Below are 25,996 nucleotides of genomic sequence, written 5' to 3' on the forward strand. Positions count from 1 at the left end.
GGCGACGCTGTTCACGGCAACAGCGGCCGTCAGATCGATAGCGGCGACGGCGGCGGGAGAAGACCCGGCGGAGTTTGAGACGGCAGGGACAGCGGCGGTGCTGATAGCAGGCACAGCAGTAGCAGCGTCAGCTACACCAGCGACTGTAGGAGCAGCAACAGCAGCAGCAGCAGCAACAACAGCAGCAGTATCAGCAACAGCAAGGGTAACAGTCATAGCAGAATCGGCGACAGCAGGAACAGCACCGACAGCAGCAACAACAACAACAACAGCCGCCACTGTGCATGACCACGATCCCCACGCGATGACCGGAGGGCCGTGGACGCTGAACAGGACCACCTTTAGGTCACCTTCGACGGAAATATTTGAGACCAGGTCTCCTCTCTGGGGCGTGGTCACAGCGAGTCCAAGTCCAGCTAAGGTGAGACTCGGGGTGTAGAGACTCGGGGTGTAGAGACTCGGGGTGTAGAGACTCGGGGTGTAGAGACTCGGGGTGTAGAGACTCGGGGTGTAGAGACTCGGGGTGTAGAGACTCGGGGTGTAGAGACTCAGGGTCTAGAGACTCACGGTGTAGAGACTCGGGGTGTAGAGACTCGGGGTCTAGAGACTCGGGGTCTAGAGACTCGGGGTCTAGAGACTCGGGGTGTAGAGACTCGGGGTGTAGAGACTCGGGGTGTAGAGACTCGGGGTGTAGAGACTCGGGGTGTAGAGACTCGGGGTGTAGAGACTCGGGGTGTAGAGACTCGGGGTGTAGAGACTCGGGGTCTAGAGACTCGGGGTGTAGAGACTCGGGGTCTAGAGACTCGGGGTGTAGAGACTCGGGGTCTAGAGACTCGGGGTCTAGAGACTCGGGGTGTAGAGACTCGGGGTGTAGAGACTCGGGGTGTAGAGACTCGGGGTCTAGAGACTCGGGGTCTAGAGACTCGGGGTCTAGAGACTCGGGGTGTAGAGACTCGGGATCTAGAGACTCGGGGTGTAGAGACTCGGGGTGTAGAGACTCGGGGTGTAGAGACTCGGGGTCTAGAGACTCGGGGTGTAGAGACTCGGGGTGTAGAGACACGGGGTGTAGACACTCGGGGTCTAGAGACTCGGGGTCTAGAGACTCGGGGTGTAGAGACTCGGGGTGTAGAGACTCGGGGTGTAGAGACTCGGGGTCTAGAGACTCGGGGTCTAGAGACTCGGGGTGTAGAGACTCGGGATCTAGAGACTCGGGGTGTAGAGACTCGGGGTCTAGAGACTCGGGGTCTAGAGACTCGGGGTGTAGAGACTCGGGGTGTAGAGACACGGGGTGTAGACACTCGGGGTCTAGAGACTTGGGGTCTAGAGACTCGGGGTGTAGAGACTCGGGGTGTAGAGACACGGGGTGTAGACACTCGGGGTCTAGAGACTTGGGGTATAGAGACTCGGGGTGTAGAGACTCGGGGTGTAGAGACTCGGGATCTAGAGACTCGGGGTGTAGAGACTCGGGGTCTAGAGACTCGGGGTCTAGAGACTCGGGGTGTAGAGACTCGGGGTGTAGAGACACGGGGTGTAGACACTCGGGGTCTAGAGACTTGGGGTCTAGAGACTCGGGGTGTAGAGACTCGGGGTGTAGAGACTCGGGGTCTAGAGACTCGGGGTCTAGAGACTCGGGGTGTAGAGACTCGGGGTGTAGAGACTCGGGGTCTAGAGACTCGGGGTCTAGAGACTCGGGGTGTAGAGACTTGGGTCCAGAGACTCGGGGTGTAGAGACTCGGGGTCTAGAGACTCGGGGTCTAGAGACTCACGGTGTAGAGACTCGGGGTCTAGAGACTCGGGGTCTAGAGACTCGGGGTGTAGAGACTCACGGTGTAGAGACTCGGGGTGTAGAGACTCGGGGTGTAGAGACTCGGGGTCTAGAGACTCGGGGTCTAGAGACTCGGGGTCTAGAGACTCGAGGTCTAGAGACTCGGGGTGTAGAGACTCGGGGTGTAGAGACTCGGGGTCTAGAGACTCGGGGTGTAGAGACTCGGGGTCTAGAGACTCGGGGTGTAGAGACTCGGGGTGTAGAGACTCGGGGTGTAGAGACTCGGGGTGTAAAGACTCGGGGTCTAGAGACTCACGGTGTAGAGACTCGGGGTGTAGAGACTCGGGTTGTAGAGACTCGGGGTCTAGAGACTCGGGGTGTAGAGACTCGGGGTGTAGAGACTCGGGGTCTAGAGACTCGGGGTCTAGAGACTCGGGGTGTAGAGACTCGGGGTGTAGAGACTCGGGGTGTAGAGACTCGGGGTCTAGAGACTCGGGGTCTAGAGACTCGGGGTGTAGAGACTCGGGGTCTAAAGACTCGGGGTGTAGAGACTCGGGGTGTAGAGACTCGGGGTGTAGAGACTCGGGGTCTAGAGACTCGGGGTCTAGAGCCTCGGGGTGTAGAGACTCGGGGTGTAGAGACTCGGGGTGTAGAGACTCGGGGTGTAGAGACTCGGGGTGTAGAGACTCGGGGTCTAAAGACTCGGGGTGTAGAGACTCGGGGTGTAGAGACTCGGGGTGTAGAGACTCGGGGTCTAGAGACTCGGGGTCTAGAGCCTCGGGGTGTAGAGACTCGGGGTCTAGAGACTCGGTGTCTAGAGACTCGGGGTCTAGAGACTCGGGGTATAGACTGGGTCTCAGAGTGCGCTGTGTGTAGGTGTCAACCCCTCTTGGGAAGAAGCCTTGGGTCTCCACGACCGATGATTCGTTAATTTCCACCCTGCCTCCACCCATCTTCACCCATACGGTGGCTGCCAAGTGCGAGGTGAGAAGTTGGATTCTGTGTGGTGAGTCTGTGGGTCTCTGTGTGGTGAGTCTGTGGGTCTCTGTGTGGTGAGTCTGTGGGTCTCTGTGTGATGAGTCTGTGGGTCTCTGTGTGGTGAGTCTGTGGGTCTCTGTGTGGTGAGTCTGTGGGTCTCTTTGTGGTGAGTCTGTGGGTCTCTGTGTGATGAGTCTGTGGGTCTCTGTGTGATGAGTCTGTGGGTCTCTGTGTGGTGAGTCTGTGGGTCTCTGTGTGGTGAGTCTGTGGGTCTCTGTGTGGTGAGTCTGTGGGTCTCTGTGTGGTGAGTCTGTGGGTCTCTTTGTGGTGAGTCTGTGGGTCTCTGTGTGATGAGTCTGTGGGTCTCTGTGTGATGAGTCTGTGGGTCTCTGTGTGGTGAGTCTGTGGGTCTCTGTGTGGTGAGTCTGTGGGTCTCTGTGTGGTGAGTCTGTGGGTCTCTGAGTAGTGAGTCTGTGGGTCTCTGTGTGGTGAGTCTGTGGGTCTCTGTGTGGTGAGTCTGTGGGTCTCTGTGTGGTGAGTCTGTGGGTCTCTGTGTGGTGAGTCTGTGGGTCTCTGTGTGGTGAGTCTGTGGGTCTCTGTGTGGTGAGTCTGTGGGTCTCTGTGTGGTGAGTCTGTGGGTCTCTGTGTGGTGAGTCTGTGGGTCTCTGTGTGATGAGCCTGTCGGTCTCTGTGTGGTGAGTCTGTGGGTCTCTGTGTGGTGAGTCTGTGGGTCTCTGTGTGGTGAGTCTGTGGGTCTCTGTGTGGTGAGTCTGTGGGTCTCTGTGTGGTGAGTCTGTGGGTCTCTGTGTGGTGAGTCTGTGGGTCTCTGTGTGGTGGGTCTGCGGGTCTCTGTGTGATGAGTCTGTGGGTCTCTGTGTGGTGAGTCTGTGGGTCTCTGTGTGGTGAGTCTGTGGGTCTCTGTGTGGTGAGTCTGTGGGTCTCTGTGTGGTGAGTCTGTGGGTCTCTGTGTGATGAGTCTGTGGGCCTCTGTGTGGTGAGTCTGTGGGTCTCTGTGTGATGAGTCTATGGGTCTCTGTGTGGTGAGTCTGTGGGTCTCTGTGTGGTGAGTCTGTGGGTCTCTGTGTGGTGAGTCTGTGGGTCTCTGTGTGGTGAGTCTGTGGGTCTCTATGTGGTGAGTCTGTGGGTCTCTGTGTGATGAGTCTGTGGGCCTCTGTTTGGTGAGTCTGTGGGTCTCTTTGTGGTGAGTCTGTGGGTCTCTGTGTGGTGAGTCTGTGGGTCTCTGTGTGGTGAGTCTGTGGGTCTCTGTGTGGTGAGTCTGTGGGTCTCTGTGTGGTGAGTCTGTGGGTCTCTGTGTGGTGAGTCTGTGGGTCTCTGTGTGGTGAGTCTGTGGGTCTCTGTGTGGTGAGTCTGTGGGTCTCTGTGTGGTGAGTCTGTGGGTCTCTGTGTGGTGAGTCTGCACGTCTCTGTGTGGTGAGTCTGCGGGTCTCTGTGTGATGAGTCTGTGGGTCTCTGTGTGGTGAGTCTGTGGGTCTCTATGTGGTGAGTCTGTGGGTCTCTGTGTGATGAGTCTGTGGGTCTCTGTGTGGTGAGTCTGTGGGTCTCTGTGTGGTGAGTCTGTGGGTCTCTGTGTGGTGAGTCTGTGGGTCTCTGTGTGGTGAGTCTGTGGGTCTCTGTGTGGTGAGTCTGTGGGTCTCTGTGTGGTGAGTCTGTGGGTCTCTGTGTGGTGAGTCTGTGGGTCTCTGTGTGGTGAGTCTGTGGGTCTCTGTGTGGTGAGTCTGTGGGTCTCTGTGTGGTGAGTCTGTGGGTCTCTGTGTGGTGAGTCTGTGGGTCTCTGTGTGGTGAGTCTGTGGGTCTCTGTGTGGTGAGTCTGTGGGTCTCTGTGTGGTGAGTCTGTGGGTCTCTGTGTGGTGAGTCTGTGGGTCTCTGTGTGGTGAGTCTGTGGGTCTCTGTGTGGTTAGTCTGTGGGTCTCTGTGTGGTGAGTCTGTGGGTCTCTGTGTGATGAGTCTGTGTGTCTCTGTGTGGTGAGTCTGTGGGTCTCTGTGTGATGAGTCTGTGGGTCTCTGTGTGGTGAGTCTGTGGGTCTCTGTAATGAGTCTGTGGGTCTCTGTGTGGTGAGTCTGTGGGTCTCTGTGTGGTGAGTCTGCGGGTCTCTGTGTGGTGAGTCTGTGGGTCTCTGTGTGGTGAGTCTGTGGGTCTCTGTGTGGTGAGACTGTGGGTCTCTGTGTGGTGAGTCTGTGGGTCTCTGCGTGGTGAGTCTGTGGGTCTCTGTGTGGTGAGTCTGTGGGTCTCTATGAGTCTGTGGGTCTCTGTGTGATGAGTCTGTGGGTCTCTATGAGTCTGTGGGTCTTTGCGAGTCTGTGGGTATCTATGAGTCTGTGGGTCTCTATCGATCTCTCTGAGTCTGTGGGTCTCTATGGGTCTCTATGAGTCTGTGGGTCTCTATGAGTCTGTGGGTTTCTATGGGTGTCTATGAGTCTGTGGGTCTCTATGAGACTGTGGGTCTCTATGGATCTCTCTGAGTCTGTGGGTCTCTATGGGTCTCTATGAGTCTGTGGGTCTCTATGAGTCTGTGGGTTTCTACGGGTGTCCATGAGTCTGTGTGTCTCTATGAGTCTGTGTGTCTCTATGAGTCTGTGTGTCTCTATGTGTCTCTATGAGTCTGTGTGTCTCTATGTGTCTCTATGAGTCTTTGTGTCTCTATGGGTCTCTATGAGTCTGTGGGTCTCTATGGGTCTCTATGAGTCTTTGTGTCTCTATGAGTCTCTACGAGTCTTTGTGTCTCTATGAGTCTCTATGAGTCTGTGTGTCTCTATGAGTCTGTGTGTCTCTATGAGTCTATATGAGTCTGTGTGTCTCTATGAGTCTCTATGAGTCTGTGTGTCTCTATGAGTCTCTATGAGTCTGTGGGTCTCTATGGCTCTCTATGAGTCTGTGTGTCTCTATAAGTTTCTACGAGTCTGTGTGTCTCTATGTGTCTCTATGAGTCTGTGTGTCTCTATGGGTCTCTATGATTCTGTGGGTCTCTATGGGTCTCTATGAGTCTGTGTTTCTCTATGAGTCTCTACGAGTCTGTGTCTCTATGAGTCTCTATGAGTCTGTGTGTCTCTATGAGTCTCTATGAGTCTGTGTGTCTCTATGGATCTCTATGAGTCTGTGTGTCTCTATGGGTCTCTATGTCTCTATGAGTCTATGTGTCTCTATGGGTCTCTATGAGTCTGTGTGTCTCTATGAGTCTCTATGAGTCTGTATGTCTCTATGTCTCTATGAGTCTGTGTGTCTATATGGGTCTATATGAGTCTGTGGGTCTCTATGAGTCTCTATGAGTCTGTATGTCTCTATGAGTCTCTATGAGTCTGTGTGTCTCTATGAGTCTGTGTGTCTCTGAGTCTCTATGAGTCTATGTGTCTCTATGAGTCCGTGTGTCTCTATGGGTCTCTATGAGTCTGTATGAGTCTGTGTGTCTCTATGAGTCTGTGTGTCTCTACGAGTCTGTTTGTCTCTATGGATCTCTATGAGTCTGTGTGTCTCTATGGGTCTCTATGGGTCTCTATGGGTCTCTATGTGTCTGTGTGTCTCTATGAGTCTGTGTGTCTCTATGGGTCTCTATGGGTCTCTATGGGTCTGTGTGTCTCTATTAGTCTGTGTGTCTCTATGTGTCTCTATGGGTCTGTGTGTCTCTATTAGTCTGTGTGTCTCTATGTGTCTCTATGAGTCTGTGTGTCTCTATGTGTCTCTATGAGTCTGTGTGTCTCTGAGTCTGTGTGTCTCTACCAGTCTGTGTGTCTCTATGTGTCTCTATGAGTCTGTGTCTCTATGTGTCTCTATGAGTCTGTGTGTCTCTATGTGTCTCTATGAGTGTGTGTGTCTATGAGTCTGTGTGTCTCTATGAGTCGGTGTGTCTCTACGAGTCTGACCCTTCACCTACTCCATAGGAGTCCACGTGGGTCCGTGTTTCTCTATGAGTCTATGAGTCTCTATGTGTCTCTATGAATCTGTGTGTCTCTATGAGTCTGTGTGTCTCTATGGGTCTCTATGAGTCTGTATGAGTCTGTGTGTCTCTATGAGTCTGTGTGTCTCTATGAGTCTGTGTGTCTCTATGTGTCTCTATGAGTCTCTATGTGTCTCTATGTGTCTCTATGAGTCTGTGTGTCTCTATGGGTCTCTATGAGTCTGTGGGTCTCTATGGGTCTCTATGAGTCTTTGTGTCTCTATGAGTCTCTACGAGTCTGTGTGTCTCTATGAGTCTCTATGAGTATGTGTGTCTCTATGAGTCTGTGTGTCTCTATGAGTCTATATGAGTCTGTGTGTCTCTATGAGTCTCTATGAGTCTGTGTGTCTCTATGAGTCTCTATAAGTCTATGGGTCTCTATGGCTCTCTATGAGTCTGTGTGTCTCTATGAGTCTGTGTGTCTCTATGGGTCTCTATGGGTCTCTATGGGTCTGTGTGTCTCTATTAGTCTGTGTGTCTCTATGTGTCTCTATGAGTCTGTGTGTCTCTATGTGTCTCTATGAGTCTGTGTGTCTCTGAGTCTGTGTGTCTCTACGAGTCTGTGTATCTCTATGTGTCTCTATGAGTCTGTGTCTCTATGTGTCTCTATGAGTCTGTGTGTCTCTATGAGTCTGTGTGTCTCTATGTGTCTCTATGAGTGTGTGTGTCTATGAGTCTGTGTGTCTCTATGAGTCTGTGTGTCTCTACGAGTCTGACCCTTCCCCTACTCCATAGGAGTCCACGTGGGTCCGTGTTTCTCTATGAGTCTATGAGTCTCTATGTGTCTCTATGAGTCTGTGTGTCTCTATGAGTCTGTGTCTCTATGTGTCTCTATGAGTCTGTGTGTCTCTATGAGTCTGTGTGTCTCTATGGGTATCTATGAGTCTGTATGAGTCTGTGTGTCTCTATGAGTCTGTGTGTCTCTATGAGTCTGTGTGTCTCTATGGGTCTCTATGAGTCTGTATGAGTCTGTGTGTCTCTATGAGTCTGTGTGTCTCAATGAGTCTGTGTGTCTCTATGAGTCTCTATGAGTCTCTATGGGTCTGTGGGTCTCTATGAGTCTCTATGAGTCTCTATGGGTCTGTGGGTCTCTATGTGTCTGTGTGTCTCCATGAGTCTGTGAGTCTCTATGAGTCTGTGTGTCTCTATGTGTCTGTGTGTCTCTATGAGTCTATGAGTCTCTATGTGTCTGTGTGTCTCTATGAGTCTATGAGTCTCTATGTGTCTGTGTGTCTCTATGTGTCTGTGTGTCTCTATGTGTCTGTGTGTCTCTATGAGTCTGTGTGTCTCTATGTGTCTGTGTGTCTCTATGAGTATGTGTGTCTCTATGTGTCTGTGTGTCTCTATGTGTCTGTGTGTCTCTATGAGTCTGTGTGTCTCTATGTGTCTGTGTGTCTCTATGAGTCTGTGTTTCTCTATGAGTCTCTATGAGTCTCTATGTGTCTCTATGAGTCTCTATGTGTCTATGTGTCTCTATGAGTCTATGTGTCTCTATGAGTCTGTGTGTCTCTATGAGTCTGTGTGTCTCTATGAGTCTGTGTGTCTCTATGAGTCTCTATGAGTCTATGTGTCTCTATGAGTCTATGTGTCTCTATGAGTCTATGGATCTCTATGAGTCTCTATGAGTCTGTGTGTCTCTATGAGTCTGTGTGTCTCTATGAGTCTCTATGTGTCTATGAGTCTCTATGAGTCTCTATGAGACTATGTGTCTCTATGAGTCTGTGTGTCTCTATGAGTCTCTATGAGTCTCTATGTGTCTCTATGAGTCTGCCCCTTCCACTTACCCCACAGGAGTCCACCTGGGTCCGTGTTTCTCTATGAGTCTGTGTGTCTCTATGGGTCTCTATGAGTCTGTGTGTCTCTATGAGTCTGTGTGTCTCTATGGATCTCTATGAGTCTCTATGAGTCTCTATGGATCTCTATGAGTCTCTATGAAGAGTCTGACCCTCCCTTTACCCCACAGGAGTCCACCTGGGTCCGTGTTTCTCTATGAGTCTCTATGGGTCTCTATGCGTCTATGAGTCTCTATGAGTCTCTATGAGTCTCTGTGTCTCTATGAGTCTGACTCTTCCCCCTACCCCACAGGAGTCCACCTGGGTCCGTGTTTCTCTATGAGTCTCTATGAGTCTCTATGAGTCTATGGATCTCTATGAAGAGTCTGACCCTTCCTCTACCCCACAGGAGTCCACGTTGGTCCGTGTTTCTCTATGTGTCTGTGTGTCTCTATGAGTCTCTATGAGTCTATGGATCTCTATGGATCTCTATGAGTCTGTGTGTCTCTATGAGTCTCTATGAGTCTGTGTGTCTCTATGGATCTCTATGAGTCTGTGTGTCTCTATGAGTCTGTGTGTCTCTATGAGTCTGACCCTTCCCCCTACCCCACAGGAGTCCACCTGGGTCCGTGTTTCTCTATGAGTCTATGAGTCTCTATGTGTCTCTATGGATCTCTATGAGTCTCTATGGGTCTCTATGAGTCTATGAGTCTCTATGAGTCTATGTGTCTCTATGTGTCTCTATGAGTCTATGGATCTCTATGAGTCTGACTCTTCCCCCTACCCCACAGGAGTCCACCTGGGTCCGTGTGTCTCTATGGGTCTCTGTGTGTCTCTATGAGTCTCTATGAGTCTCTATGAGTCTGTGTGTCTCTATGAGTCTGACCCTTCCCCTACCCCACAGGAGTCCACCTGGGTCCGTGTTTCTCTATGAGTCTCTATGAGTCTATGAGTCTATATGAGTCTGTGTTTCTCTATGAGTCTATGGGTCTCTATGAGTCTGACCTTCCCCTACCCCACAGGAGTCCAACTGGGTCCGTGTTTCTCTATGAGTCTGTGTTTCTCTATGAGTCTCTATGGATCTCTATGGGTCTCTATGAGTCTCTATGAGTCTGTGTGTCTCTATGAGTCTCTATGGGTCTCTATGAGTCTCTATGAGTCTGACCTTCTCCCTACCCCACAGGAGTCCACCTGGGTCCGTGTTTCTCTATGAGTCTCTATGGGTCTCTATGCGTCTATGAGTCTCTATGAGTCTCTATGAGTCTCTGTGTCTCTATGAGTCTGACTCTTCCCCCTACCCCACAGGAGTCCACCTGGGTCCGTGTTTCTCTATGAGTCTATGTGTCTCTATGAGTCTCTATGAGTCTGTGTGTCTCTGTGTGTCTCTATGAGTCTGTGTGTCTCCATGTGTCTCTATGGATCTCTATGAGTCTGTGTGTCTGACCCTCCCTTTACCCCACAGGAGTCCACCTGGGTCCGTGTGTCTCTATGAGTCTATGTGTCTCCATGTGTCTCTATGGATCTCTATGAGTCTGTGTGTCTCTATGAGTCTATGAGTCTCTGTGTGTCTCGATGGGTCTCTATGTGTCTCTATGAGGAGTCTGACCCTTCTCCCTACCCCACAGGAGTCCACCTGGGTCCGTGTGTCTCTATGAGTCTCTATGAGTCTCTATGAGTCTATGAGTCTCTATGAGTCTCTATGTGTCTCTATGAGTCTGTGTGTCTCTATGAGTCTGTGTGTCTCTATGTGTCTGTGTGTCTCTATGAGTCTGTGTGTCTCTATGAGTCTGTGTGTGTCTCTATGGATCTCTATGAGTCTGTCTCTTCTCCCTCTACCCCTCAGGAGTCCACCTGGGTCCGTGTGTCTCTATGGGTCTCTATGAGTCTGTGTGTCTCTATGGGTCTCTATGAGGAGTCTGACCCTTCTCCTCTACCCCACAGGAGTCCACCTGGGTCCGTGTGTCTCTATGAGTCTCTATGAGTCTCTGTGTGTCTCTAAGAGGCTGACCCTTCTCCCTTTACCCCACAGGAGTCCACCTGGGTCCGTGTGTCTCTATGAGTCTCTATGAGTCTGTGTGTCTCTAAGAGGCTGACCCTTCTCCCTTTACCCCACAGGAGTCCACCTGGGTCCGTGTGTCTCTATGAGTCTATGTGTCTCTATGAGTCTCTATGAGTCTCTGTGTGTCTCTAAGAGTCTGACCCTCCCTCTACCCCTCAGGAGTCCACCTGGGTCCGTGTGTCTCTATGAGTCTATGAGTCTCTATGGGTCTCTATGAATCTCTATGGATCTCTATGTGTCTGACCCTTCTCCTCTACCCCACAGGAGTCCACCTGAGTCCGTGTGTCTCTATGAGTCTCTATGAGTCTATGAGTCTCTATGAGGAGTCTGACTCTTCTCCTCTACCCCTCAGGAGTCCACCTGGGTCCGTGTGTCTCTATGAGTCTATGAGTCTCTATGGGTCTCTATGAATCTCTATGGATCTCTATGTGTCTGACCCTTCCTCTACCCCTCAGGAGTCCACCTGGGTCCGTGTGTCTCTATGAGTCTATGAGTCTCTATGGGTCTCTATGAATCTCTATGGATCTCTATGTGTCTGACCCTTCCTCTACCCCTCAGGAGTCCACCTGGGTCCGTGTGTCTCTATGAGTCTATGAGTCTCTATGGGTCTCTATGAATCTCTATGGATCTCTATGTGTCTGACCCTTCCTCTACCCCACAGGAGTCCACCTGAGTCCGTGTGTCTCTATGAGTCTATGAGTCTCTATATGTCTCTATGAGTCTGTGTGTCTCTATGAAGAGTCTGACTCTTCTCCTCTACCCCTCAGGAGTCCACCTGGGTCCGTGTGTCTCTATGAGTCTCTATGAGTCTATGAGTCTCTATGAGTCTCTATGTGTCTCTATGAGTCTGTGTGTCTCTATGAGCCTGTGTGTCTCTATGTGTCTGTGTGTCTCTATGAGTCTGTGTGTCTCTATGAGTCTGTGTGTGTCTCTATGGATCTCTATGAGTCTGTCTCTTCTCCCTCTACCCCTCAGGAGTCCACCTGGGTCCGTGTGTCTCTATGGGTCTCTATGAGTCTGTGTGTCTCTATGGGTCTCTATGAGGAGTCTGACCCTTCTCCTCTACCCCACAGGAGTCCACCTGGGTCCGTGTGTCTCTATGAGTCTCTATGAGTCTCTGTGTGTCTCTAAGAGGCTGACCCTTCTCCCTTTACCCCACAGGAGTCCACCTGGGTCCGTGTGTCTCTATGAGTCTATGTGTCTCTATGAGTCTCTATGAGTCTCTGTGTGTCTCTAAGAGTCTGACCCTCCCTCTACCCCTCAGGAGTCCACCTGGGTCCGTGTGTCTCTATGAGTCTATGAGTCTCTATGGGTCTCTATGAATCTCTATGGATCTCTATGTGTCTGACCCTTCCTCTACCCCTCAGGAGTCCACCTGGGTCCGTGTGTCTCTATGAGTCTATGAGTCTCTATGGGTCTCTATGAATCTCTATGGATCTCTATGTGTCTGACCCTTCCTCTACCCCTCAGGAGTCCATCTGGGTCCGTGTGTCTCTATGAGTCTATGAGTCTCTATGGGTCTCTATGAGTCTCTATGTGTCTCTATGTGTCTGACCCTTCCTCTACCCCACAGGAGTCCACCTGAGTCCGTGTGTCTCTATGAGTCTATGAGTCTCTATATGTCTCTATGAGTCTGTGTGTCTCTATGAAGAGTCTGACTCGTCTCCTCTACCCCTCAGGAGTCCACCTGGGTCCGTGTGTCTCTATGAGTCTCTATGTGTCTCTATGAGTCTCTATGAGTCTATGAGTCTCTATGTGTCTGACCCTTCTCCTCTACCCCTCAGGAGTCCACCTGGGTCCGTGTGTCTCTATGAGTCTCTATGAGTCTATGAGTCTCTATGAGTCTCTATGAGGAGTCTGACTCTCCTCCCTTTACCCCTCAGGAGTCCACCTGGGTCCGTGTGTCTCTATGAGTCTCTATGAGTCTATGTGTCTCTATGAGTCTCTATAAGTCTATGATTCTCTATGTGTCTGACCCTCCCTCTACCCCACAGGAGTCCACCTGGGTCCGTGTGTCTCTATGAGTCTATGAGTCTCTATGAGTCTATGGGTCTCTATGAGTCTCTATGAAGAGTCTGACCCTTCTCCTCTACCCCTCAGGAGTCCACCTGGGTCCGTGTTTCTCTATGGGTCTCTATGAGTCTGTGAGTCTCTATGAGTCTCTATGAGTCTCTAAGAGTCTGACCCTTCCTCTACCCCTCAGGAGTCCACCTGGGTCCGTGTGTCTCTATGAGTCTCTATGAGTCTGTGAGTCTCTATGAGTCTATGAGTCTCTATGTGTCTGACCCTTCCTCTACCCCTCAGGAGTCCACCTGGGTCCGTGTGTCTCCGTGCGTCCTCAGCTTCTGCCTCCGCCAGCGCCCGCTGCTCCTCAACCTCAGCGACCTCTGCCCCCCGTCGCTGAGCCCCCCTGGGGGGGCCCCCTGCGGGCTCCTCGGGGCCCCCCTCAGGGTGGACTCGGACCCCTGCTGCCCCCCTCGCTGGGAGTGCCCCTGTGAGAGACGCCCGCACAGCCACACACACAGCTGGCACACACAGCTGGTACACCTAGCCACACACACACAGCTGGTACACATAGCTACACACACAGCTCACACACAGCCACACACACACAGCTGGTACACATAGCTGACACACAGCCACACACACACAGCTACACACACAACTGGTACACACAGCTCACACACACAGACACACACACAGCTGGTACACACACACAGCTGGTACTCACAGCTGGCACACACACACACAGCCACACACACAGCTGGTACACACAGTTACACACAGCTGGTACACATAGCTACACACACAGCTGCTACACACAGCCACACACACAGCTACACACAAACACAGCTCACACACACACAGCTGGTACACACAGCTGGTACACACAGCTGGTACACACAGCCACACACACACACACATCTACACACACAGCTGGTACTCACAGCTCACACACACAGCCACACACAGCTACACACAGCTCACACACAGCTGGTACACACAGCTGGTACTCACAGCTGGTACACACAGCCACACACACACAGCTCACACACACACAGCCACACACACACAGCTGGTACACACAGCTGGTACACACAGCCACACACACACAGCTGGTACTCACAGCTGGTACACACAGCTACACACACAGCTGGTACACACAGCTGGTACACACAGCTGCTATACACAGCTACACACACAGCCACACACACACAGCTGGTACACACAGCTGGTACACACAGCTACACACACAGCTGGTACTCACAGCTGGTACACACAGCTGGTACACACAGCTGGTACACACAGCTGGTACACACAGCCACACACACAACCACACACACACAGCTGGTACACACAGCTGGCACACACAACTGGTACACACAGCTCACACACACAGCTGGTACTCACAGCTGGTACACAGCTACACACAGCCACACACACAGCTGGTACTCACAGCTGGTACACACAGCCACACACACACAGTCACACACACAGCCACACACAGCTGGTACAGACAGCCACACACACACAGCTCACACACACACAGCCACACACACACAGCTGCTACACACAGCCACACACACACAGCTCACACACACACAGCTCACACACACACAGCCACACACACAGCTGGTACTCACAGCTGGTACACACACAGCTGGTACTCACAGCTGGTACACACAGCTACACACACAGCCACACACACAGCTCACACACACACAGCTGGTACTCACATCTACACACACAGCTGGTACACACAGCTGGTACACACAGCTACACACACAGCTGGTACACACAGCTCGTACACACAGCCACACACACAGCTGGTACACACAGCTACACACACAGCTGCTACACACAGCTCACACACACAGCTGGTACACACAGCTGGTACACACAGCCACACACACACAGCTGGTACACACAGCTGGTACACACAGCTGCTACACACAGCTACACACAGCTCACACACAGCTGGTACACACAGCTACACACACAGCCACACCCACAGCTGCTACACACAGCTACACACACAGCTGGTACACACAGCTCGTACACACAGCTACACACACAGCCACACACACAGCTGGTACACACAGCTGGTACACACAGCTACACACACAGCCACACACACACAGCTGGTACACACAGCTCACACACACAGCTACACACACAGCCACACACACAGCTGCTACACACAGCCACACACACAGCCACACACACACAGCTGGTACACACAGCTGCTACACACAGCTACACACACAGCTCACACACACACACATCTGCTACACACAGTCACACACACAGCTACACACACAGCTCACACACACAGCCACACACACAGCTGGTACACACAGCTGCTACACACAGCCACACACACAGCTGGTACTCACAGCTACTACACACAGCCACACACACACAGCTACACACACAGCTGGTACACACAGCTACACACACAGCTCACACACACAGCTACACACACAGCCACACACACACAGCTGGTACACACAGCTCACACACACAGCTACACACACAGCTGGTACACACAGCTGCTACACACAGCCACACACACACAGCCACACACACAGCTGGTACACACAGCTGCTACACACAGCTGCAACACACAGCCACACACACACAGCTACACACACAGCTGGTACTCACAGCTGCTACACACAGCCACACACACAGCCACACACACACAGCTGGTCCGCACAGTTACACACAGCTCACACACACACAGCTCACACACACACAGCTCACACACACACAGCTACACACACAGCTCACACACACACAGCTGGTACTCACAGCCACACACACACACAGCTACACACACAGCCACACACACAGCTGGTACTCACAGCTGCTACACACTGCCACACACACAGCCACCCACACAGCTGGTACACACAGCTACACACAGCTGGTACACACAGCTGCTACACACAGCTACACACACAGCTACACACACAGCTGCTACACACAGCCACACACACAGCTCACACACACAGCTCACACACACAGCTGGTACACACAGCTACACGCAGCTGCTACACACAGCCACACACAGCTACACACACAGCTGGTACACACAGCCACACACACACAGCTGCTACACACACAGCTTCTATACACAGCCACACGCAGCTCACACACACAGCTGGTACACACAGCTCACACACACAGCTGCTACACACAGCTGCTACACACAGCTGCTACACACAGCTACTATACACAGCTGCTACACACAGCTGCTACACACAGCGGCACACAGCTGCTATACACAGCTGCTACACACAGCTGCTACACACAGCTGCTACACACAGCTGCACACAGCTGCTATACACAGCTGCTACACACAGCTGCACACAGCTGCTATACACAGCTGCTACACATAGCTGCTACACACAGCTGCTACACACAGCTGCACACAGTTGCTATACACAGCTGCTACACATAGCTGCTACACACAGCAGCTACACACAGCTGCTACACAGCTGCTACACACAGCTGCTATACACAGCTATACATAGCTGCTACACACAGCTGCTACACACAGCTGCACAAAGCTGCTATACACAGCTACACACAGCTGCACACAGCTGCACACAGCTGCACAAAGCTGCACACAGCTGCTATACACAGCTGCTATACACAGCTGCTATACACAGCTGCACTACACAGCTGTTACACACAGCAGCACACAGCTGCTACACACAGCTACACACAGCTGGTATACACAGCAGCACACAGCAGCACACAGCTGCTATAAACAGCTACACACAGCTGCTATACACAGCAGCACACAGCTGCTATACACAGCTGCTATACACAGCTACACACAGCTGCTATAAACAGCTACACACAGCTGCTATACACAGCAGCACACAGCTGCTATACACAGCTACACACAGCTGCTATACACAGCAGCACACAGCTGCTATACACAGCTGCTATACACAGCAGCACACATCTGCTATAAACAGCTACACACAGCTGCTATACACAGCTACACACAGCTGCTATACACAGCTGCTATACACAGCTACACACAGCTGCTATACACAGCTGCTATACACAGCTGCTATACACAGCTGCTATACACAGCTGCACACAGCTGCTATACACAGCTGCTATACACAGCTGCTATACACAGCTGCTATACACAGCTGCACACAGCTGCTATACACAGCTGCACACAGCTGCACACAGCTGCTATACACAGCTGCTACACACAGCTGCTGCACACAGCTGCTATACACAGCTATACACAGCTGCTATACACAGCTGCTATACACAGCTGCTATACACAGCTGCACACAGCTGCTATACACAGCTACACACAGCTGCTATACACAGCTGCTATACACAGCAGCACACAGCTGCTACACACAGCTGCTATACACAGCTGCACACAGCTGCTATACACAGCAACACACAGCTGCACACAGCTGCTATACACAGCTGTGTATAGCAGCTGTGTATAGCAGCTGCTATACACAGCTGCACAAGGCTGCTATACACAGCTGTGTGCAGCTGTGTATAGCAGCTGTGTATAGCAGCTGTGTATAGCAGCTGCTATACACAGCTGCACAAGGCTGCTATACACAGCTGTGTGCAGCTGTGTATAGCAGCTGTGTATAGCAGCTGCTATACACAGCTGCTATACACAGCTGCACACAGCTGCACTACCCTCAGCTACACACAGCTCACCCCCCCCTCCCCCCTCCCCCTCCTTCCCCCCTCCCTCCCCCCCTCCCCCCAGGCCGCTGCTCCCTGTTCCCGGAGCTCCACGTGGTGACGTTCGATGGGCAGGCGGTGGCGATGGTGAAGCCGGGAGCCTACACACTGAGCGTGGTGGGGCGAGACTCGGTGTATGGTGTGGTGAGCAGGTGTCCACACTCACCACTGGTGAGTGTGGGTGGTGAGGGTGGTGAGGGTGGTGAGGGTGGCCTACACACTGAGCGTGGTGGGGCGAGACTCGGTGTATGGTGTGGTGAGCAGCTGTCCACACTCACCACTGGTGAGTGGGGGTGGTGAGGGTGGTGAGGGTGGTGAGGGTGGCCTACACACTGAGTGTGGTGGGGCGAGACTCTGTGTACGGTGTGGTGAGCAGGTGTCCACACTCACCACTGGTGAGTGGGGGTGGTGAGGGTGGTGAGGGTGGTGAGTGGAGCCTACACACTGAGCGTGGTGGGGCGAGACTCGGTGTATGGTGTGGTGAGCAGCTGTCCACACTCACCACTGGTGAGTGGGGGTGGTGGTGAGGGTGGTGAGGGTGGTGAGGGGGGTGAGGGTGGTGAGGGTGGTGAGGGTGGTGAGGGTGGCCTACACACTGAGCGTGGTGGGGCGAGACTCTGTGTATGGTGTGGTGAGCAGCTGTCCACACTCACCACTGGTGAGTGGGGGTGGTGAGGGTGGTGAGGGTGGTGAGGGGGGTGAGGGTGGTGAGGGTGGTGAGGGTGGTGAGGGTGGCCTACACACTGAGCGTGGTGGGGCGAGACTCTGTGTACGGTGTGGTGAGCAGGTGTCCACACTCACCACTGGTGAGTGGGGGTGGTGGTGAGGGTGGTGAGGGTGGTGAGGGTGGCCTACACACTGAGCGTGGTGGGGCGAGACTCGGTGTATGGTGTGGTGAGCAGCTGTCCACACTCACCACTGGTGAGTGGGGGTGGTGAGGGTGGTGAGGGTGGTGAGGGTGGCCTACACACTGAGCGTGGTGGGGCGAGACTCTGTGTACGGTGTGGTGAGCAGCTGTCCACACTCACCACTGGTGAGTGTGGGTGGTGAGGGTGGTGAGGGTGGTGAGGGTGGCCTACACACTGAGCGTGGTGGGGCGAGACTCTGTGTATGGTGTGGTGAGCAGCTGTCCACACTCACCACTGGTGAGTGGGGGTGGTGGTGAGGGTGGCCTACACACTGAGTGTGGTGGGGCGAGACTCTGTGTATGGTGTGGTGAGCAGCTGTCCACACTCACCACTGGTGAGTGGGTGGTGAGGGTGGTGAGGGTGGTGAGGGTGGCCTACACACTGAGTGTGGTGGGGCGAGACTCTGTGTATGGTGTGGTGAGCAGCTGTCCACACTCACCACTGGTGAGTGTAGGGTGGTGAGGGTGGTGAGGGTGGTGAGGGTGGCCTACACATTGAGCGTGGTGGGGCGAGACTCTGTGTACGGTGTGGTGAGCAGGTGTCCACACTCACCACTGGTGAGTGGGGGTGGTGGTGAGGGTGGCCTACACACTGAGCGTGGTGGGGCGAGACTCTGTGTACGGTGTGGTGAGCAGCTGTCCACACTCACCACTGGTGAGTGTGGGTGGTGAGGGTGGTGAGGGTGGTGAGGGTGGCCTACACATTGAGCGTGGTGGGGCGAGACTCTGTGTACGGTGTGGTGAGCAGCTGTCCACACTCACCACTGGTGAGTGGGGGTGGTGAGGGTGGCCTACACACTGAGCGTGGTGGGGCGAGACTCGGTGTATGGTGTGGTGAGCAGCTGTCCACACTCACCACTGGTGAGTGTGGGTGGTGAGGGTGGTGAGGGTGGTGAGGGTGGCCTACACATTGAGCGTGGTGGGGCGAGACTCTGTGTACGGTGTGGTGAGCAGCTGTCCACACTCACCACTGGTGAGTGGGGGTGGTGAGGGTGGCCTACACACTGAGCGTGGTGGGGCGAGACTCGGTGTATGGTGTGGTGAGCAGCTGTCCACACTCACCACTGGTGAGTGTGGGTGGTGAGGGTGGTGAGGGTGGTGAGGGTGGCCTACACACTGAGCGTGGTGGGGCGAGACTCTGTGTATGGTGTGGTGAGCAGCTGTCCACACTCACCACTGGTGAGTGGGGGTGGTGAGGGTGGTGAGGGTGGCCTACACACTGAGCGTGGTGGGGCGAGACTCTGTGTACGGTGTGGTGAGCAGCTGTCCACACTCACCACTGGTGAGTGAGGGTGGTGAGGGTGGTGAGGGTGGTGAGGGTGGCCTACACACTGAGCGTGGTGGGGCGAGACTCTGTGTACGGTGTGGTGAGCAGCTGTCCACACTCACCACTGGTGAGTGGGGGTGGTGAGGGTGGCCTACACACTGAGCGTGGTGGGGCGAGACTCTGTGTACGGTGTGGTGAGCAGCTGTCCACACTCACCACTGGTGAGTGTGGGTGGTGAGGGTGGTGAGGGTGGTGAGGGTGGCCTACACACTGAGCGTGGTGGGGCGAGACTCTGTGTATGGTGTGGTGAGCAGCTGTCCACACTCACCACTGGTGAGTGGGGGTGGTGAGGGGAGCCTACACACTGAGCGTGGTGGGGCGAGACTCTGTGTACGGTGTGGTGAGCAGCTGTCCACACTCACCACTGGTGAGTGGGGGTGGTGAGGGTGGTGAGGGTGGTGAGGGGGGTGAGCAGTTGTCCACACTCACCACTGGTGAGTGAGGGTGGTGAGGGTGGCCTACACACTGAGTGTGGTGGGGCGAGACTCTGTGTACGGTGTGGTGAGCAGCTGTCCACACTCACCACTGGTCCTATGGGTGAGACTTTAACATTGGGCCCTGTGGGGGAGACTTTAACATTGGACCCTATGGGTGAGACTTTAACATTGGACCCTATGGGTGAGACTTTAACATTGGGCCCTATGGGGGAGACTTTAACATTGGACCCTATGGGTGAGACTTTAACATTGGACCCTATGGGTGAGACTTTAACATTGGACCCTATGGGTGAGACTTTAACATTGGGCCCTATGGGGGAGACTTTAACATTGGGCCCTATGGGTGAGACTTTAACATTGGACCCTATGGGTGAGACTTTAACATTGGGCCCTATGGGGGAGACTTTAACATTGGGCCCTATGGGTGAGACTTTAACATTGGGCCCTATGGGTGAGACTTTAACATTGGGCCCTGTGGGGGAGCCTTTAACATTGGACCCTATGGGTGAGACTTTAACATTGGACCCTATGGGTGAGACTTTAACATTGGGCCCTATGGGTGAGACTCTCACATTGGGCCCTATGGGTGAGACTTTAACATTGGGTCCTATGGGTGAGACTCTAACATTGGGCCCTATGGGAGATAAATTAACATTGGGCCCTATGGGTGAGACTTTGACATTGGGCCCTATGGGTGAGACTTTGACATTGGGCCCTATGGGTGAGACTTTAACATTGGGCCCTATGGGTGAGACTTTGACATTGGGTCCTATGGGTGAGACTTTAACATTGGGCCCTATGGGTGAGACTTTAACATTGGGCCCTATGGGTGAGACTTTAACATTGGGCCCTATGGGTGAGACTTTAACATTGGACCCTATGGGGGATAAATTAACATTGGGCCCTATGGGGGAGACTTTAACATTGGGCCCTATGGGTGAGACTCTCACATTGGGCCCTATGGGTGAGACTTTAACATTCGGCCCTATGGGTGAGACTTTAACATTGGGTCCTATGGGTGAGACTCTAACATTGGGCCCTATGGGGGAGACTTTAACATTGGGCCCTATGGGTGAGACTTTAACATTGGACCCTATGGGTGAGACTTTAACATTGGGCCCTGTGGGTGAGACTTTAACATTGGGCCCTATGGGGTAGACTTTAACATTGGGCCCTGTGTTGCAGGCTCTGTCCAGGCCGGCCAGCCTGTGCCTGGTGAGCGTGAACGTGACGTCTGGTCAACAACACCTCTTCATAGACCACGTGAACCGCAGGGTGAGTGGGTGGGTGGGTGTGTGAGTGGGTGAGTGGGTGGGTGGGTGAGTCAGTGGGTGGGTGGGTGAGTGTGTGGGTGGGTGAGTGGGTGGGTGGGTTAGTGAGTGGGTGAGTGGGTGGGTGGGTGAGTGGGTGAGTGGGTGGGTGAGTGAGTGAGTGGGTGGGTGGGTGAGTGAGTGGGTCGGTGAGTGGGTGGGTGAGTGGGTGAGTGGGTGGGTGGGTTAGTGAGTGGGTGAGTGAGTGAGTGAGAGAGTGAGTGAGTGAGAGAGTGAGAAGTGAGTGGGTGAGTGAGAGAGTGAGTGGGTGGGTGAGTGAGTGAGTGGGTGGGCGATTGGGTGAGTGGGTGAGTGGGTGAGTGAGTGAGTGGGTGGGTGAGTGAGTGAGTGGGTGAGTGGGTGGGTGGGTTAGTGAGTGGGTGAGTGAGTGGGTGGGTGGGCGAGTGGGTGAGTGGATGAGTGGGTGAGTGGGTGAGTGAGTGAGTGAGTGGGTGAGTGGATGAGTGAGTGGGTGGGTGAGTGGGTGAGTGAGTGAGTGAGTGGGTGAGTGGATGAGTGAGTGGGTGGGTGGGTGGGTGAGTGGATGAGTGAGTGGGTGGGTGAATGGGTGCGTGAGTGTGTGGGTGGGTGAGTGTGTGGGTGGGTGAGTGGGTGGGTGGTTGTGTGGGTGGGTGAGTGGGTGAGTGGGTGGGTGTGACTGAGTATGGGTGTGCATTTGCTCTTGAGGCTATACAGGGAACTTTCTTTGTAGTATGCACGTGTGCATGCTTGTCCATCTCTCTGTCTCTCTCTGTCTCTCTCTGTGTGTCTCTGTCTCTCTCTCTGTCTCTTTCTGTGTCTCTCTGTCTCTCTCTGTCTCTCTCTGTGTGTGTCTCTCTGTCTCTCTCTGTGTGTCTCTCTGTCTCTCTCTGACTCTCTGTCTCTGTGTGTCTCTGTCTCTCTGTCTCTCTCTCTCTCTGTGTCTCTCTGTCTCTCTCTGTCTGTGTGTGTCTCTCTCTGTGTGTCTCTCTGTCTCTGTCTCTCCCACCACCACCACCACCACCACCCCAGGTAGAGATGTCACATCTCACCGTGCATGGGGCCTGGACGAGGAGTGAAGGCATCACGTTGGTGGACACGGGCCACATGTACCACGTGGTGACAACTCTCTCTCTCTCTCTGTGTGTCTCTGTCTCTCTCTGTCTCTCTCTGTCTCTCTGTGTGTCTCTCTGTCTCTCCCACCACCACCACCACCACCACCCCAGGTAGAGATGTCACATCTCACCGTGGATGGGGCCTGGACGAGGACTGGAGGCATCACGTTGGTGGACACGGGCCACATGTACCACGTGGTGACAACTCTCTCTCTGTGTGTCTCTCTGTGTCTCTCTGTGTCTCTCTGTGTGTGTCTCTCTCTGTGTGTCTCTCTGTGTGTCTCTCTCTGTGTGTCTCTCTCTGTGTGTCTCTCTCTCTGTCTCTCTCTCTGTCTCTGTCTCTCCCACCACCACCACGACCACCACCACCACCCCAGGTAGAGATGTCACATCTCACCGTGGATGGGGCTTGGACGAGGAGTGAAGGCATCACGTTGGTGGATACGGGCCACATGTACCACGTGGTGACAACTCTCTCGCTGTGTGTGTCTCTCTGTGTGTCTCTCTGTGTCTCTCTCTGTGTCTCTCTCTGTGTGTCTCTCTGTGTGTCTCTCTGTGTCTCTCTGTGTGTCTCTCTCTGTGTGTCTCTCTGTCTCTCCCACCACCACCACCCCAGGTAGAGATGTCACATCTCACCGTGGATGGGGCCTGGACGAGGAGTGAAGGCATCACGTTGGTGGACACGGGCCACATGTACCACGTGGTGACAACTCTCTCTCTCTGTGTGTCTCTGTCTCTCTCTGTGTCTCTCTGTCTCTCTGTGTGTCTCTCTCTGTCTCTGTGTGTCTCTCTCTGTGTGTCTCTCTCTCTGTGTCTCTCTCTGTCTCTGTCTCTCCCACCACCACCACCACCACCCCAGGTAGAGATGTCACATCTCACCGTGGATGGGGCTTGGACGAGGACTGGAGGCATCACGTTGGTGGACACGGGCCACATGTACCACGTGGTGACAACTCTCTCTCTGTGTGTCTCTCTGTGTCTCTCTGTGTCTCTCTGTGTGTGTCTCTCTCTGTGTGTCTCTCTGTGTGTCTCTCTCTGTGTGTCTCTCTCTTTGTGTCTCTCTCTCTGTCTCTCTCTGTCTCTGTCTCTCCCACCACCACCACGACCACCACCACCACCCCAGGTAGAGATGTCACATCTCACCGTGGATGGGGCTTGGACGAGGAGTGAAGGCATCACGTTGGTGGACACGGGCCACATGTACCACGTGGTGACGCCTGGTGGCCTCCTGCTCCAGTGGGCCCATAGCAGTGGAGTGGCTACGCTCCAGTTCACAGAGCCCAGTGCAAGGCATCAGAGCGTGGGGGTGTGTGGTGAGTGGAGGGGGGGGGGTGAGTGGGGGGGGTGGGTGGGGGGGGGTGAGTGGGGGGGGTGGGTGAGTGGGGGGGGGGGTGAGTGGGGGTGGGTGGGTGGGTGAGTGAGTGAGTGGGTGAGTGAGTGGGTGAGTGAGTGGGTGAGTGGGTGAGTGAGTGAGTGGGTGAGTGAGTGGGTGAGTGAGTGAGTGGGTGAGTGAGTGAGTGGGTGAGTGAGTGGGTGAGTGAGTGAGTGGGTGAGTGAGTGAGTGAGTGGGTGAGTGAGTGGGTGAGTGGGTGAGTGAGTGAGTTGGTGAGTGAGTGAGTGGGTGGGTGAGTGAGCGAGTGAGTGAGTGAGTGTGTGAGTGGGTGAGTGAGCGAGTGAGTGAGTGAGTGGGTGAGTGTGTGAGTGGGTGAGTGAGTGGGTGAGTGAGTGAGTTGGTGAGTGAGTGGGTGAGTGAGTGGGTGAGTGGGTGGGTGAGTGAGTCAGTGGGTGAGTCAGTGAGTGAGTCAGTGAGTGGGTGAGTGAGTGAGTGAGTGGGTGAGTAAGTGAGTAAGTGTGTGAGTCAGTGGGTGAGTCAGTGGGTGAGTGAGTGAGTGAGTGGGTGAGTGAGTGAGTGGGTGAGTGAGTGAGTGGGTGAGTGGGTGAGTGAGTGAGTGAGTGGGTGAGTGAGTGAGTGGGTGGGTGAGTGAGCGAGTGGGTGAGTGAGTGAGTGAGTCAGTGGGTGGGTGAGTGGGTGGGTGAGTGAGTGGGTGAGTGAGTGGGTGGGTGAGTGAGTGAGTGAGTGGGTGAGTGAGTGGGTGAGTGAGCGAGTGAGTGGGTGAGTGGGTGAGTGAGTGAGTCAGTGAGTGAGTCAGTGGGTGAGTCAGTGGTCCTTCTCAACAATCTCGTTCAAGGCCTCCTCCTACCCTCCCTGCGTGGCGCGTGACACAAACCCCGTGACTGACTGCCGGTGTCGGGTGGTGGCAGGTTTGACGACACAACGCGTCTCTGCATACTCGTTCCGAAGGCGTTTTGGGTCACGTGCACTAGCGCGTTCAGGGTCACGATTTCTCGTGGCCCCTCCCCCCGTGCCCCCCCCCGTGCCCCCCCCCTCCGTGCCCCCCCCCCCACACGCCAGGATGCTGCAACGGGGACCCCAGCGATGATTTCACGTTGCCCGATGGCTCGGTGTTGGGTGTCGGCGAGGACCCCCAGCGCTTCCTGCAGAGCTGGGGGCTGCGAGCCGGCGAGGAGGAGGTGGGCGAGGAGGAGGTGGACGTGGAGGAGGTGGACGAGGTGGACGACGAGGAGGTGGACGAGGAGTTGCTGGTGGAGCGGCGTCGGAACGAGAGCTGTGCAGGAGGAGGCTGTGCTCCATGCTACGTGCTGCTGAACGGCGCTCCGTGGACAGAGTGTCACCAGAAGGTGGTGATGGTGGTGGTGGTGATGGTGGTGATGGTGGTGATGGTGGTGGTGATGGTGGTGGTGGTGATGGTGGTGGTGGTGGTGATGGTGGTGATGGTGGTGATGGTGGTGGTGGTGGTGATGGTGGTGATGGTGGTGATGGTGGTGGTGGTGATGGTGGTGGTGGTGGTGATGGTGGTGATGGTGCTGGTGGTGGTGATGGTGGTGGTGGTGATGGTGGTGGTGATGGTGGTGGTGATGGTGGTGGTGGTGGTGGTGATGGTGGTGATGGTGATAGTGGTGAGTGTGGTGGTGGTGATGGTGGTGATGGTGGTGGTGGTGGTGATGGTGGTGATGGTGGTGGTGCTGGTGGTGGTGGTGGTGCTGGTGGTGGTGATTGGCGTGGTGGTGATGGTGGTGGTGATGGTGGTGATGGTGGTGAGTGTGGTGGTGGTGCTGGTGGTGGTGATGGTGGTGATGGTGATAGTGGTGAGTGTGGTGGTGGTGATGGTGGTGATGGTGGTGGTGGTGGTGATGGTGGTGATGGTGGTGGTGCTGGTGGTGGTGGTGGTGCTGGTGGTGGTGATTGGCGTGGTGGTGATGGTGGTGGTGATGGTGGTGATGGTGGTGAGTGTGGTGGTGGTGCTGGTGGTGGTGATTGTGGTGGTGGTGGTGATGGCGGTTGAGGTGGTGATTGTCGTGGTGGTGATGGTGGTGAGCAGAGCCATGGGGTGAGGGCCAATCTTAATTGGCCATTCCCCTCATGGCGTCTGTGACCACCACAGCAGCCAATGGGGGGCTCTGGATGGGTGCGAGGGGCTGGTAACCCCTCCACCTTCAATTAATTACCACAATCCCACGTCTTAAATATGTAACTAATAAGCTTGTGCCGGAGGCCCCGGGGGGGACAGGCGTCTGTGACGTCTCCTGGCCAAACCCCAATTGGCGGAGCCAGGAGATTGAATATCTAC

General features: G+C 54.1%; 2 protein-coding genes across 2 annotated transcripts in view; both read left to right on the plus strand.

The window, feature by feature from the left end:
• Window positions 1-304: 304 nt before the first annotated feature.
• Window positions 305-17,571, plus strand: LOC142908375 (otogelin-like protein). The gene is made up of 4 exons (XM_076058946.1): window positions 305-421; window positions 2,642-2,749; window positions 12,829-13,018; window positions 17,297-17,571. Exons 1-4 carry the CDS (start codon window positions 305-307, stop codon window positions 17,569-17,571), a joined length of 690 nt encoding a protein of 229 aa, XP_075915061.1.
• A 1,500-nt stretch (window positions 17,572-19,071) lies between these two features.
• LOC142908376 (uncharacterized) overlaps window positions 19,072-25,996 on the plus strand; it is a 10,777-nt gene continuing 3,852 nt past the window's right edge. The window contains exons 1-4 of the mRNA XM_076058947.1: window positions 19,072-19,778; window positions 21,128-21,217; window positions 22,724-23,659; window positions 24,760-25,046. Coding sequence (XP_075915062.1) covers window positions 22,969-23,659; window positions 24,760-25,046 — 978 coding nt within the window. The 5' untranslated portion in view covers window positions 19,072-19,778; window positions 21,128-21,217; window positions 22,724-22,968. The remainder of the gene's footprint in view (window positions 19,779-21,127; window positions 21,218-22,723; window positions 23,660-24,759; window positions 25,047-25,996) is intronic.

This window comes from Petromyzon marinus (assembly GCF_048934315.1).
Source record: "Petromyzon marinus isolate PM22_M1 ecotype Great Lakes invasive population chromosome 80 unlocalized genomic scaffold, UKy_Petmar_22M1.pri1.0 chr80_unloc.5, whole genome shotgun sequence".
Taxonomy (NCBI): Eukaryota; Metazoa; Chordata; class Hyperoartia; order Petromyzontiformes; family Petromyzontidae; genus Petromyzon; species Petromyzon marinus.

Excerpts from the sequence above, each read along its gene's own strand:
- LOC142908375 (XM_076058946.1), top strand. The coding sequence starts at position 305 with ATGACCGGAGGGCCGTGGACGCTGAACAGGACCACCTTTAGGTCACCT. Across the intron at positions 422-2,641 it reads CGAGTCCAAGTCCAGCTAAG|GTGTCAACCCCTCTTGGGAA; the intron begins GTGAGACTCGGG and ends CGCTGTGTGTAG. Across the intron at positions 2,750-12,828 it reads CGGTGGCTGCCAAGTGCGAG|GAGTCCACCTGGGTCCGTGT; the intron begins GTGAGAAGTTGG and ends TCTACCCCTCAG.